We start from the raw sequence: 15,261 nt of genomic DNA, 5'->3' as shown, positions 1-15,261 counted from the left end.
AAAATAAAAACATAGATGACACCCCAATGGTCCACTGCTTATTGAATGTATGCTGCTGCTGAAAAACTTAAGAAGAAATATTAAGAGTGGCACGTTAAACAAAAAAAGAAGTAAGTGCCAGTTGACTCTTTCTGAGCCTGGAAGAAACAGAAATTATGTTGTGGTAGGAGAAAAATTCTGGAGCATGGCAAAGCTACCTAAACAAAACAGTAACAAGAAAATAAGGGATCAGACCATTTATGAAGGCAAGGGAGACTCTTCAGGATTCAGTGAAAGAATGTATTGTTGGAAAAGCCTGGTAATTTTGAGACTCTGTCAAACTATTATTAGCACAAGGAAGCATCTAATATACAAAATAAGCAGAAACAGCCCACTGAGTCTGCAGCTGTATACTGAACCACTGGTGTCCGGGACAGTTCCCAAACTACTCAAAGGCTCTGCCCTTCCAGTGTTGCCATGGAGACTACTGATGGCCAACAAAACAAATAGAGAAATGGCACAGGATTTTAAAAATCTCTCTCTAGTATTCTCTCTCTCTCTCTCTCTCTCTCTCTCTCTCTCTCTCTCTCTCTCTCTCTCCCTCCCCTCCCTCCCTCCCTCCCCCCTTCCCCCTTTCTTTAAAAAAAAAAAAGCAACAATTCTAAAGAATGAGAGGCAAAACAAAAAGGGGAGACAGCAAAAGTACTTTGCAGTTTGCAGTCGTTGTTAGATTGGAGGAGATACTACGAAACTGCTTCATCTTATATGTCCCTGATGCTTTTTTGGCTCAAGTGTGTGGCAACAAGAGTCTACCAGCTGGCTTTTAGAGAAGGGCTAGAGGAGGGAGCAAACAGGATACAGGGTCCACTCAGAGAGAGTCTGTAGGACCAGGACGTGATAGCCTAGACTGGGACTAAGAACCAAGACCCTTCACTCAGTGGGCATGGTCCAGGAGACCTACAGCTACTCCACTGGGGAGTGCACTTCTCTGTGGATGGACAGAGTAGTCTCTGGTTTAGACTTCCGTTCCCTGAGAAATGGACCCATAATATGTATGTCTTTTATCAGGGATTTATGCTGCCACGGGTTTTCAGTCTTCAAGCGAAAGGCCATCGACACCAGGCTAAAGCCAGTATTTAAGTACATGTAAACACGACACTGTCAAGTTTCACAGTTATAAGCCGGGGTACAGTCACCCAAGTACTGGCACTTGTCAAGACCTGGATGACAAGCACTTTTCTGAACCAAGCTCCTCTGTTGGGCAGATACAGCTGTTTCTCCTCACGAATCCATGTTTTTGTCTTCAAGCGGGAACCCGCTTCTTAGCTCCAACTGGCTGTCCTGTCCGAGTATTTACAATTAAATGAAATCATTCCTGCTGTTGGCTTCTCACTCTTGGATGGAAGAATGACGGAGGGACCGGTGATAATCTGGAGTGCTAATGTGTTCAGGTAACTCGTAGCCCCTCAGAAAATGTCCACTGTTTTGTTGAGCAAAGAAATACAGTTGTCTGGCTAGCAGAGGTTCCACCTTTAATAAGACATTAAAAAAGGATATCACTAAAAATTCTTCTCAACAGCATACAGTTGGGGTGCCATAAAATGACCCTAGGACTCATAAGTAAACCCACAAGCTACATAGGATAACACAGCGAAGCAGTTCACGTTCAGAGCCATTTGAAAAACCAGTTTTGTTTGCCCTTACAATACCTGGAATAGAATAGCCTGGAAATAGAATTCTCAGTTCTATAATTGAAGATATACATGGCACTTTGAAACCAATTGCCTAGTGGATTTTATATTTAGCTAATTAACTGGACATTATTGGGTGAGACGGTCAATTAAAAGGCTAAGTAAAATGCAGGGGAAGTTAGGCTCATGGGCCTGACAGAAAGAAGGGCTCACCCTGAAGGACCAGATGATTGTGCAATAGACACAACTGTGAGCTGCAAGGAGAAGCCAGAGCTGGACAGCTGCGAGACAGCGGCTCGCCGGCTCTGTGGATCTAGTTTGCTATGAGCATCGATTGCGTTCCCAGGCAGTGCCAGCCTTTACCAAGTCAGGCTGAGCTCTCTGTAGCAATCAATGCTGTATAAATCAATGCTATATAAATCAAACCTTTTTTGTTATTTGATATATAATGACTGCTATGATTCCTCTGTGAGCACCCATATGAATTAAGTATGTAATAAGAAAACCAGGAGAGATCAAGGGTGTGTCCATGCATGTTTTCCATCTACGGACCGTATGGCAATATTTTGAGGCCCTTTGCCTAGAGGACCATTGTTGCCCCCTTTTTTACAGAGCCCTGCTGCACCGAAAATCCTTAAAGTCAGATATATGCTGGGATTTACTCTCTACTTTTGAAATACTGCTTATCTTTGCTAGGTTCATTCACACATCTGCAGTCTCATTTCATATCAACCACCAGTTAGAACCGAGAAAATGCCCAAGGCCAGTTTATAGTTTCGTTGCCTTTTCTTTCTTTCTTTCTTTCTTTCTTTCTTTCTTTCTTTCTTTCTTTCTTTCTTTCTTCCTTCCTTCCTTCCTTCCTTCCTTCCTTCCTTCCTTCTTCTTTCTTTCTTTCTTTCTTTCTTTCTTTCTTTCTTTTAAAGATTTATATGTATGTGAGTACACTGTAGCTGTCTTCAGACACACCAGAAGAGGGCATCAGATCCCATTACAGCCACCATGTGGTTGCTGGGAATTGAACCCAGGACCTCTGGAGGAGTAGCCAGTGCGCTTAACCACTGAGCCATCTCTCCACCCCATTTTGTTCTTGGATTTTACTTTTGCCAAGAAGGGAGGCCGGATGTTCAACATCAGTGCCCAATCCCCATCCCAGGCTGGGTGCAGAATCTCGGGCCTAGCAAGAGCCTTCCATTGAGCTATATGCCCAGTCTTCAATTCCCACTAAGAAACATTATCAGAGCTAATATCCCATTTGCACTGAGATACTGTGGATATTCTGGGAACTAGCATTTACTCAAAACTGTATACTTTTCAAGATATGTAATTAAGTAAAATTTACTAATTAAAATTATCAGGTATTCAGAACTACTTCATAATTAGGTGATCGCTAAACATATCTAAATGAACCCTGACTGTGAGGATGGACTAACCTACCTGGATACCTGGGAGGACTCAGTCTCCTCCATGACCCTTGTCCAGCTATTAAATAATTCCCTAAAGTCCAGCACCAAAAAGATGGCCTGGGAACTATGTGAAGTTATGAGGAACTAGGAAGCTTAATACACAACAGGCAGCCTCCTGGCGGGGAAAGTTCTACTCCAGTAGATTAGACAGCATTTTTAAATACCACACAAGAAGCAGAGATGTCAAGTGCAGTTCTTGGTCCCAACTATTGAAAATTCCTATGAAAGGGAAGCTAACAGCCTCTCTGAAACGACAAAGAATACAGAACAGGCTGAGCCCTGGGTTCAAGGCATCCGCCCTGCTGATTCTGTGGTGACAGAATTTGGTTGGAAGTAGGCTGTGGGTCCCTGAGCTGCGTTGCTCACTGGAGCCTGCTTCCTCCTACACTATTTTAAGGTCTACATTTATTTTCCCAGGTGAGTTGACATTTACTCGTCATTTGCCACTTCTCTAAAAGGGACAGCTCCACAGTGTGTGACTTAAGGGTGATGTAAGTGGTTACTCACATGAGCTGTGATAAGCTTCCTCTGTCTCTGAGGGTCTGGAAACTCCTCACCAAAGCACAGAGTCACCTGGAATCTCGGTGCTGGCCGACCGTGGTGAGCAAACACTTGAAGTTCTGAAAACCCACAAGAAAGAAAACAAAAAAAACAACTGTTCAGACACCTGGTAAAGTGGGTGAACAGAAAGCAAGAGCCTTGCGTGGCTCTGCTTCGGGGGAGCTCAAGCTCCGTTCCCCTAAGTCCAATCCTTAGGACAGACCCCAGACACAAACTCACATGGTCAGGTTCACATATGATTTCCTGACTCGACACTAGTTTTACTTCATTAGTCTGAGGGAACATGACCCATGCTTAAGAACTTGAGTCTACAGCACTAGACTCACAGGAATGCACAAGAAAAACAGAGGACAAAAAAGAAAAAGGAAAGCAGCCACGTTGAACAGCAAACGAACAGCACAGGCAAAGGAGGCGTTTTAATGTAAAGAATCAAAATGCTCTGATGGCCCAGGGTTATCTTTAAACCTCACTAGCTAACCATGGAAGTCACGTCGTCTTGGGTACCGAGGGTATCTGTCTCCCACACTAGCTGTTGGCAGCTGGGTCCCACATGATACTAGGTCTAAAACTCCAAATTGGAGAACCAGAATAGACTTCGATCTCACTTTGGAGACACAGAATGATACAGGGAGAAGGCCCTCTGACCAGGATGTCATGCCGAGGCTAGTCCTGCCTGAGACACATGAAACAGACAAGGTTGCCGAAGAGAAACCTGACCATGGCTGGGGGCATCGCCACTGGATGCAGAGCATTTGCCTTGTGTGTACAAGGCCCTGGCTTCCACCTGCAGCACAGCCAGAGAGCCACATCCAGTCACTGGCATTAACCTTTATTCCTCCTCCTGGCACTAGGTTCCCAGGTCTTATCTGCATGAAAGGACTTACATTAAAAAGCTGCCCTGGGGAGCAGTCATGAGGACTCTACCCTGATCAGATATGAATTCTCAACTGTGCCTATGGGGACTGTCCCTTGTGGGGTGCAGATCCTGAATGAGTAGACATCAAAGATTTCCACTGCTCTCTGCAACCGAAGCTCACAGAACCGACTTCCTGCGTTTCTTTCTCTTTCTTCTTCCAGATTTTAAATCAAACACAATGGGTTTAGTCACAATGTGTAGAGGACACAGCACTGTGGCCGGGAAGACACCTACATGGGGCTAGGTCAGAGTAGCAAGTGATACAACTTTCTGAGAAAGTCCACCTCAGACTACTATTTCCAGAACACAGGGCAGGGATCCCTAGGTACAGAGGCTGTTGGGCCTCTCTGTGGCAATGTCATCTTCCCTGGACCTCTGCGAGGCTTGGGAATTGTGGACAGCAAAACAGCAGGCCCCACTACAGAAGAAGAGGATGAAGGGGAACATCTCTTACTCATTAATAACTAATAAGTCCCAGGAAGTGAAATTCTAGCTCTGTTTTGGCACTTGCCTCTTGCCTGGGTCCCCTTTGGCACACCAAGACTTAATGTACCTCACAGCCCTGTTGCTAGCAATTGTTATTGTTCTGAGCTACCTTAATCAAACAGGAAATTGGTGGTATCCTTCTGGAGGGCACACAAGGACTTCCAGACCCCAGGGAAGATATAGGATGTGTAAGCTATCCATCTCCAGAAGTTATTTTTTCTTTGCCTTGAACCACAAACACTAGAACTCACCCCAAGAGAGACAAAGGCTTAGTCTGGCCAAGGCTTAGGTCATGCCCAGCTCCAAGGGTCCTCATCAGGCCTTGGAGCCGGAGACGATTCTCTTATTCAGTGCCCCATCTCTCAGGAGAGGATATTTGTCAAGGAACGTGTTTGTTTTGGGGGGAAACGAAAGGATTTGGATGAGCTTAAACAAATATTGGCCACCAGAGCTCAAAAGACTGAGGAAACGCCACTAGTACCAAGCACACTGGGGCTTTTTGTCTTCATTGTAAATGGACAGAAGGAAGAAGCACATTGGGATTCGTCAGTCCCCTTCTGTGTACAGACCCCAGGCAGCGCAAATTAGGTTAGGAGGCAGCTACACTCCCCCATTCAGCAGCATCAGTCAGAGCTACTTAGACAAGGCATCACCCACCAATGACACACAGACGAAGAGAAGGTGACATGTGACATGATACAGGTAACACGGGAATATCCCCAGCCTTTACAAAGAAGGAAGGTCTGTCGTTTGCAACAGTACAAGTAAGCCTGGAGAGCATCGTGCCAAGTGAAATTAGCCATGCACACAAAGTCAAAGATTGCGTGATGCTCCATTGCAAGCTCTAAAACAGTTGAACTCGTATAAGTAGCACCAAATGGTGACCACCACACGTGGGAAGTGGCTAGGAAGCTGCGGGTCAAAGAATGTAAGTGTCACTGAGGCAAGAGGAGTTTGTTGAACAGAAGCTGAATGATGGCATATCCTCATGACTAATAATGGACCAGGGACTTAACTGTTGAGAGTAGATTTCAAGTAATGTTCTTACCAAAATAAAAAGACACATATGCAAGGCGATACACATGCACGTGCCAACCAGCAAAAGTTACCCGAACATAGTGAACATGCATTTTAAACTATCACGATGTGCACAGACAAGAGGAAACAAAGAAGTTCAAGTTCAAGAAAAGGAAAGCACACGAGAGCCAGAGGCGTGGGCTGTTTGGAAAGGGCACTGGGAAGAAAGCAAGCTCAGGATATGATGGGGGTGGGGTCAGCAGTCTGCAGAGCAGCCCACTCCCCCAAAGGCATCCTCTGCTGGATTTCTAGGGAAGGCTTCTGGGTGGTACCCCGCAGTGGCAGGGTTAATGACTTCGCATAAGCCAGCCCTGGGCTAATGTAACTACATGAAGCCAAAATTCAAACTGTAAGAAGTACAGGTTCTGGAAAACGTGATCAGAATCCTTCATATGCCAAAGATAAGACCAAGCCTTCTCTGAATACACACACACACACACACACACACGCATACACATACACACACACACATACACACATACATACACATACACACACATACATACATATACACATACATACACACATGCATACAAACACATGCATACACATACACACACATACATACACATATACACACACACACATATGTACATATACACGCATACACACACATGCACATGCACATGCACACACACATACACACATACACATACACACATACACACACACACACACTCTATCTGTGCCTCCCCACACACATGCACACACACACACACACACACACACACACACACACACACACTCTGAATCTGCTCCTTACATTCTGAGCTTTGGTCCTGCCTGCAGTGTGACACTTTTTATAAGGGTGACACATCTCATAACCAAAAATGTTAAGAACGTGTTTCTAACCTTCTCAATTTTTCTAGAAACCCCTAATGAGCTGAAATGTCAGCAGATAAACTTGCTGAGAGCATAGAGCCAATACGGTGGAACTTTCCTGGGGGAGGGGTGCAGGCTGCTGAAAACCCACATTTTAATTCATTAGCCAGATGTAATATAATCACGAGGCAGGAGGATCTCTAGTTTGAGGCCAGCCTGAGCTACAGAGATTCTGACAAAACACACACACAAACAAAACAAACACGTAGAGTGAAAACGATCACGATAAATTAAGAGATCAACCTGCACCATGCAAATGTGGATCCTCTTCCTGGCCCTCTGCCAATAAGGGGAGCACACAGCAGACAAAGGTCAGGCATGAGTCGAGCAGAAACCCTATTTCTGGGTGAGCTCACTGATCCCAGGAGGAAGGCCTCTGTCTGGGATAGGCAAACACTACCATTTGAGACCTTCAAGTCCAGTACCCACCGCCACCTCCATTCTAACGGACTGTGAGGTGTTACCTGATAGAAACTGCTGCGTGTCAAAGAGCTTGCAAGTGTGGTCTCGTTCTAGTTTGTTGGGCCGATCACTGGACAGTGCCAAGGGCCCATCCCAGTAGATCCTGCTCTGGCACAGTCTTTTGGCATAAAGCCCATCTGGGGCCATCCAGAGGACCAGTCCCCTCTCCAGGTGGCTCAGCAACTTCTCAATGTTCTTCCTCTGCCCATTGTCGTCGGGGTAGGGGAACAGGACCTGGTCCAGGTTGCTAACATCATAGGTATGTCCGTGGGAGATCCGGCAGCCCTCGGGGCTGGACGTGGTCAGCTCCTTCACGAGGATGTCCCGGTAATACAGGCAGATATGCAGCCGGCAGTCTGTGAACAAAACTCTGGAAGGTCAGTGCTGATGGACTTGAGACAGGTGCCACCACGCTCAGAGCCCCAAAGACTCAGTGCCTAGACTGATAAGAAGTCCAACAGGTGGAATGCGTGTGTGCCAAGACGCTTCGTGAACAAGCAAAAGATCCTAGGGCCAAGGAAGTCTTGGAGATGCTAGCTACTCTTATTCCCTGTAGATTCTTAGACTCCAGGCACGTTCAATACTAAGAGAAGCTCATGGAAAGAAAGTGATGTCTCTAACGACGATTTCAAACATTGCTGTGGCCAGTTACTCGTCTTTGGGAGGGGTATATATTTCTTGGATTTTTCAGCCAAATTTTATTAGGAAGCGCCTCTGTTATGAAAGCCTTCGGATGATGGTGTTAATAGTGGTGGCACTTTTGTCTACAATATGAAATAATACTATCGGATCGGAATTCATCTTCCAACAATTCAATTTTGATTTTGGGGTTGAACTCTTCTGAGACATCTCAGAAGAAAAGCAAATGTGACTTCAGCTCTGCGGCTTCCCTAAAGTGTTCCCATGATGTCATTAAGTAAAAGCAAAACAACAACAACAACAACAACAACAACAACAACAAAACCTCAAATATGTTGGAGAAAGGTGCTAAAAGAACAATTTCTGGGCTATGGAAAATGACACTTTTATTTTCTTGTTTTTTTTTTTTTTTTTTCCAGGGCTGGGGACCGAACCCAGGACCTTGTGCTCCCTAGGCAAGCGCTCTACCACTGAGCCAAATCCCCAACCCCTATTTTCTTGTTTTTAAGTCAGCTTTCTTGGGGTCGGGGAAGGAATTGATGAGAAATGGTCTAAAGGTCAGTGGTTAATGTAAACCCCCTGGAATCCCTCTAAGCTTTGTGCTTGACTCTGAAAAGAGCCCAACGGTGTCTTCTACAGCTTTAAGACAGGAATCTAGTGACAAACGATTTCGTCGATTTCAGAAACCACTTTAAAATACCACCCACAGGCTGAAAGGGCACACTGGGTGTGCAAAGGCTCCCCAGGCAGAGACCGATTCCGGTGGGGTGGCTGGAACCCAAACAATACCTGGAAAGACTAGCTTTCTGAAAAGTGCACCCAGGGTTGATAATTAATTATGCAAACCAGAAGAAGAAACCCACAAAAGCCTCGCATTCTTCAATGGCATGTTCTGACAGCCCACACCGTGGTGTCCTCCATGTCTGCAGCTACGAACAGCAAGTCAGGCGGTATACCCAAAGAGGGGGGCGTTGGCCACCTGAGGTGACTGGTAGGGCGGGTTTCATTTCATTTAATGTCACCAGAATCACAAGACTGAAGAGATATTCATAGCTATGTATTTCCTACTCTTAGGGCGCCCACGCAATTCTTAGGTATTCCAGAAGAGGATCTGGAGCTTCCTAGTGTCTGTGACAAACCCTGAGGCTCAGAAGTGTCCCTTGCCTATTCTTGAGTGGCTCACAAAGTCTCCCTGAACATCAGAACTGGAAGGAACTAGAGTTTAAGATGTCTTCCTCCCTTGAGAACAAGGGAAGTGTCTAAAATTGTCAAAATGTAGTTGATGTTTTCAGCAACAGACTCTTAGGGTAGCCAAAGGCATGATGAGAAGTCTAATAATTCCATTTGAAAACATCCAAAATAAATCATCTAAAGACTAAATGGACATAGGATGTCTGCTTCAAGTGAGTGTGGCTTTCTAAAAAATGGTCGGTATCTCCAGGTGCAGGCTTCCTTAGCAACGGAACTTTAAAATGAGATCAAATGTAAGCATGCTCAGCGATTCTATCAAAATCGTGAGGGAGTCAGAGCTATATGGTCCTTTAGGGGCATAGGAACTTCTCAGAGGCCAGCGTGGAGAACCAGTGTTCCCTGGAAGCAGTTCAGGACCACTCGTTTGTGGCCAACCCTAAAAGGACCAAAAAAGCATTTGAACATGAAAAGCCTCTGTGTCCATAAAGCCTTTCTACACTGCGAGAATGTCGGCTGGAGGCGGGGCCGGGTTACACTGGAAAGCTGAGCAGCTCGTGATGCAGAAGGCTAAAGACATCATCCAAGTAGTGTTTATAGCAGTCGGTACTGCTGGGAGATTTCTAAGTGTCCTTTATTCAGTGTGATGTCCGCATAGCCTGGACCATGTCTACTCCTGACCCTGGGGACTGCAAGGTCAGAGTCTAAATCCTCACCCAACCTCAGCAGAGGAGGGATACCACCTCCCTCAGAGCTTTATAGGAAGCGCCACACTCACCTGAGAGCGCCAAGGCTTCAGCAGACCTTATGCTTGGCTCAATGGGGATTCCAGGAGCCTGGGACTCAGGTGGGGCACAAGCATAAAAGGTTCCTGTCACCTGGCAACCTGCATTTGCAAATAAAAATCAGATGGTGTCTAAGTAGAGAGTCCGAGTGCAGGGAGGCTCCAGAGTTGGGAGAAGCCATGGCCAAGCTTCCAACCCAAGCTTGACAGCCTCTAAATACCTGCTAACAGCAGAACGTGTGATTATGAGGCAAAGGCCAAAGACCACATCCAGTGAGAAAAATTTGGGGTGATGAGGAAGGAGCTACAGCCCAACTCTGAATGGAAACATGAAGCGCTCTCCAAAACTCATCCATGGGGAAACCGAGGCCCAGAGGAGAGGGATTTGCACCAGACCAGCCCACATAGCAAGTTACCAGCAGGGTCAGAGTTCAAATTTCTATAAGGCTGGTTAAAAAAGTGAATTAATTATTCAACCCCCATTTACTCTGCTCAATGTTTCTAAGTTAGGGGGAAGGGCTGGACCATGTTGCCTGGCAGCAGAGAAGTTATGTTACACTAAGATTAGTCTGAGCATGTATGGAATGAGGAGGGTGTTGGTGAAATTGTGACAAGAAGAGTATTTCCAGAATAATATAAAAGGACTCCTGGAGTGGTGACCGACGTCAAGACTTACATTTAAATAAGGAACCTGAAAGTCCCAAAAGCTTGTCTTATGTCAGCCTGGTGGGGTAGGCCTGTAATCCCAGTGCTCAAGAGTTAAGGCAGAAGGATCCAAGAGCAAATCTGGGTAATTCAGCAAGACCCTACTTTAAAATACACAGTCAAAAGAGGGCTGCGGATGTCGCTAGGTGCACTCTGCTAAATGAGCACTAAGGGAGCCAAGTCGCGCTGAATATTGTTTGTGAAATTTTCTGTGTCTGGTTAACTGGTGTTTCTTCTGTGCAAGCTTCTCTGGTGTCTGGGGGACCCCTGTGGGTCTTTTGGAGCCGGACACTCATTTGTAGAGACACTTTGTGGATTACTTCCGCTCTGATCCTTAGTACCAAGAACAGCTACAGATGACTCATTGCTAATCAAGGGACATGAACCAGCCATGATCTCCTTAAGTCCCTGCCGGGGTGGGCTGGGCACAGCTGTCTACGGGAGAGAAGAACGATATAGACTAGGGAGATAGTATGGCTCTCCATGGGTGATAAGGACAACTCAAAAGGGAGACTGACAAAACCTATCCCTCTGTCTTAATTGGACAAAGAAAACACAGTGCTATGGAAACTAAAAGCATGTTTACCAAATGATCAGACAAAATGTCAACGAGTTTTATAATTGATTCCTATGGCCATTGAGACCTTGTGTTCATCTGTGCTCTTCTCTATGTATAAAAAACGGGGCACTTTTCGGCTACCTGGAATGATTTCTGGGGTCTTCTAGTTAAGTTCCCACACAGAATTATGCCTATTGTGGTTCTGAGGACTTCAACACTTCACAGGACAAGGCAACGCCCCCCCCAACCCCCTCCCACAGCAGCAGCAGCAGCAGCTTCACGTGCTGTGTCTCTGGTATCTCAGTGGAAGGGGAGTTGCCCACACTCTGAACCCAGGTTGTTCTTCTTTCTGCTGCCCTGGTACAATCCTTACCATTTTCACAAGATGGGCTTTGCCAGTGGTGGCCGCGCGGGCCAAACGTCACAGGACATTGATATGGGATTTCTGGGTGTGACTGGTCAGGGGCATAATCCCTCCAGCTCCTGTCATGGGGTGGCATCATGTAGTTATGAACCTGCTGACAGAGCACAGCGATTGCTGAGAGGACGACATCAACGGGTGTCAGAGTCGCTTCATGTCACCCAAACTCCTCAGGGAACCCCTTTTTTTGTCCAGCAGCCAAGTCATTTTGTCCAAAAAGTGGCAGGGACTGTCTCTCACGCTAGGTAGGAGACAGCCATAGAGGGGCTATCAGCACAATGGGGGCATTGTGTAGGCAGCTGTGATTTTTGTAAGGTTTTATCATATGGCTAAGCCCGGCACCAAAAATACTGCAGTGAAATCTTCCCCTTTTAAGCCACCAAAGTGAATAAAACAGTGCTGTAATTCACATCAGGGAAGCCTAAAGAAGTCAGCTGCCCTGTGGTTTCACATGATAAAGCACTACTTCCAAATTCTTTGACTTCCACAAAAGGTCTGCTTCCCAGAAGATTTGACCATCGGTGGAAGCGTGTGTCCACAGGTGGGGCACATCAAAGTCCCCAACTTAACCATGGCGTCAGGGACAGTGACACCACACTGAAACTGAAACATCCTTCTCTCACCAGGTTTTTGTTCAACATTTGTCCTGGCCATAGCAAATAGGAAGTCAGTCCTACAGTTCTCATCTGTGTCTGCCTCTCTGAGAGGAGTCAGCCGAAAGGATACAGCCCAGCCTTCCACAAGACCAAGAGTCACCACTTACCTGGGTTGGCAGAGAGCCATAAGGTGCTGTCATGGGGTAGGGGTGGCCCATGGCCATCTGCGTGTCTTCCAAAGTGAGCTGCTTTGCTCCTGTGTGTTTGGGGGAAAGGAAGAAACAACACAGAGTAAAAGAAGGAACTGACTTAAATCTTATAAAATACCTAAGCACTTAATTCTTAGAATGCATCGCCATATTGACCAATCAGATGCTTTAGGTTTCTTTCGTCTTCTGTTTTTTAAACAATTCCTTCAGAGAGATATTTGTCTGTGTCATTAAACTGATTAAACATGCTCTGACTTGTGAGTCACAGCCAGGGAAGGAAACACCACCCAGGGCCCTGTGACCCACCAAGTGGTTTCTGGTAATGAGATGGTACCCAGGTAAAGCAAGCTGTATGACCGGAACCAAAGGCAAACTCCTGGACTAGTTGGACTAGTTGGCATCTCAGAGGGAGGGAACTCAAGATCTGAGTTTTCATAACTACCCTGGCAGGCCATGTTAAACTAGAAGCTCTAGCAATTTTATTACAAGGAATGATATGTATGAGACGTGTGGTGTGCTCTCTCCTCTTTAAAAGTGCTTAGTTACTAAAGGATATTAGGTAAGTAAAATTTTTAGTGGCTTTTTCAGATTTTGTTTGGAAATTTGACCTGTATCCTAACTGAACGGAGTAACTAAAAACAATGCTTTTAAGTGTATACCCACACACCCACGGGGCTTAAAGTCTGTGAGGTCATCCTACACTAACACCACGGGTTGTCACTGAGAGAGCAAGGGCAAAGAGACTGCTGGGCTTAACCTAAGGCAGAGGTAGAAAGTGACCTTCTCTAGAAAGTACAGGCTCTATGAGTGTCATAATGTGTCTATCCTGCGACCTGTGCTGGGAAAATCCCTTACCTTTTTTGGCTCCCTCCGGAACAATCCTGTAGACCTTGTATGGGTCGGAGATATCCAGCTGACTCCTCTCTACCAGTTCCTCAAAGTCATTGCTCTTGTTCAGAGCGCATCGTAATCTTGTCTTCCAAGTAGGAGGATCTGGCTTGTCAATCCCTTCTCGGAACTTGCCTTTAAATAGTGCCCAAGCCTATGAGGGAAGAGAAGGAAAAGTCAAGCTCAGATCTTCAAAAGAATTCTACGGATTGTATTTCAGAAAGGAAGGTTGGTGTTTCAAATTTGCTGTTGCCCGAAATGTAGAACATGAGGATTGTGGGGCCCTCTAAGGGAAGACCTCATCAAGGACCTTATGGTGAGATAGGGAGACCCTATATGGGCTGTACCCACCTAGTGCCTGAATACAGTGTGGGCAAGACAGAGCTGTGGAAGGGGCAGGCCCCAGAGAGGACATCTATAAAATCACAGAGGTACTTTGAACAAATTCCCTCAGGAAGTCCCCTTCCTCCGCCCTGCTGGCAGGTGGAGGCTGGGGGCTTCACAGTTCAGTGAGCCAGCTCTCTGGGGACATCAGTCCTAAGGACTCACATGGGGTGGGGGAAGGGGGTCCCAGAGAAAGACTTTGAAGAGTCAAATCCACTCAAAAAAAGGAAAACAGAGATCTCAGCTTCTAGAACTAGAACCAGACAGCAGAGGAGCCTAATCAAAGAAACAAAACCCAGAGAGAGGAACTCAGAAAAGTAGCAAAACAGAGACAGGGAAGCAGGGAAGTCCTAGCAGTCGATGGTGGCAGTGGCAAGAAACAGAGAATGGGCTATGTGACTGTTACCTCCGTCCCCCAGGACGCTCCTGGATCTGGAAGTTCTTTCCTCTACACAGACTTAGTGTTGGGACCTGATTTCCTGGCTATGTAATCCCCGGAGAGCTTGCAAGCTCTTTCTCTTCTCCTGGGACTTCTGCTAAGCAGGACCCAATCGCTCGGGCCTCCTTGCAGGAGCCCACCTGACATAGTCCCTTCCTTGGAGCCACATCACATCCAGAACCATCAGACTTTCCCGCTTCCCTGCCCAGGGATCCCTGAATGCCGCTGACCTTGAAGAGGGCTGCGTCCTCCTCCCGGTTGTAGTCCTGTTTGCCCGCGTGTTTCCACGGGATGCGGAAGACGCTCTTCTCCTCGTTCTCCCACACCAGCCCGGGGTACTTGCCGCTGTCGATCTGGTCGATCAACCACTGTCTGAGTTTCCCGTTGCCGCAGCTCACCGCGCTCATGCCGAACTCTGAGCCCCGGCTGCCCGTCTCCAAGTTCATGACGCGTGCTGACCTCCTCCGCGCTCGTGCGCTGCGGGGAGACAAACTTTCCCTGCAGCCACCGTCGCAACGTTCTTGGGGGAGCCCTGTCCCCAAACTCTTGCAGTGCCCACGAGGCCCCGGAGTCTCTGAGGCTGCCAGGTGCTCGCGTGCAGTGCCAGTGTCTCCGGAGTCCCCCAAGAGAAGGTACTTTGACGAGGGTGTGGGGAGCATCCCTTGGCGCGCACCATCCTCAAGGTCCTTCCTCTTACCCCATCTTCCACTCACTGTCTACAATCTCAACGCACTCCATTGGAAGCTCCTAGATACACAACTTCTCTGCAGACCCCGAGTCTTGCGCTACGCTGGGGCGCCCCCTTTGCTTACTTGCCCCTCTCTGCCAACTCCAAGCAGCTTTCGTCCCACTTTTTCCTTACTCTGCTTATACTCCCTCCCCTTCCTGGGTTCAGGTTGCCCTGACGGCCCCAGACAAGAAGGACCTGGCAC

The 15,261-nt window shown here is 46.9% G+C and overlaps 1 protein-coding gene across 2 annotated transcripts; it reads right to left on the bottom strand.

Annotated features, from left to right (window-relative positions):
• Positions 1-683: 683 nt before the first annotated feature.
• Positions 684-14,775, bottom strand: Irf4 (interferon regulatory factor 4). 2 transcript variants are annotated; one of them, XM_032884857.1, is made up of 8 exons: positions 14,560-14,775; positions 13,474-13,660; positions 12,577-12,665; positions 11,766-11,910; positions 10,123-10,230; positions 7,520-7,873; positions 3,641-3,753; positions 684-1,509 (listed from the first exon to the last, which is right to left on the bottom strand). In XM_032884857.1, the coding sequence occupies exons 1-8, from the start codon at positions 14,773-14,775 to the stop codon at positions 1,369-1,371; spliced, it is 1,353 nt and encodes a 450-aa protein (XP_032740748.1). In that variant the 3' UTR covers positions 684-1,368. The 2 variants fall into 2 exon arrangements, with proteins under 2 accessions (XP_032740748.1, XP_032740749.1); XM_032884858.1 differs by having other exon boundaries at positions 11,766-11,907.
• Between the last annotated feature and the right edge of the window lie 486 nt (positions 14,776-15,261).

Source organism: Rattus rattus, chromosome 14, assembly GCF_011064425.1.
Source record: "Rattus rattus isolate New Zealand chromosome 14, Rrattus_CSIRO_v1, whole genome shotgun sequence".
In the NCBI taxonomy this organism is placed as follows: Eukaryota; Metazoa; Chordata; class Mammalia; order Rodentia; family Muridae; genus Rattus; species Rattus rattus.
This window is presented reverse-complemented; position numbering and strand designations above follow the sequence as displayed.

Coding starts and splice junctions, on each gene's coding strand:
- Irf4 (XM_032884857.1), bottom strand. CDS start 14,775: ATGAACTTGGAGACGGGCAGCCGGGGCTCAGAGTTCGGCATGAGCGCG. Junction 13,661..14,559: donor AGGACGCAGCCCTCTTCAAG/GTCAGCGGCATT, acceptor CTTCCCTCATAG/GCTTGGGCACTATTTAAAGG. Junction 3,754..7,519: donor CACGCAGCAGTTTCTATCAG/GTAACACCTCAC, acceptor GTGGGTTTTCAG/AACTTCAAGTGTTTGCTCAC.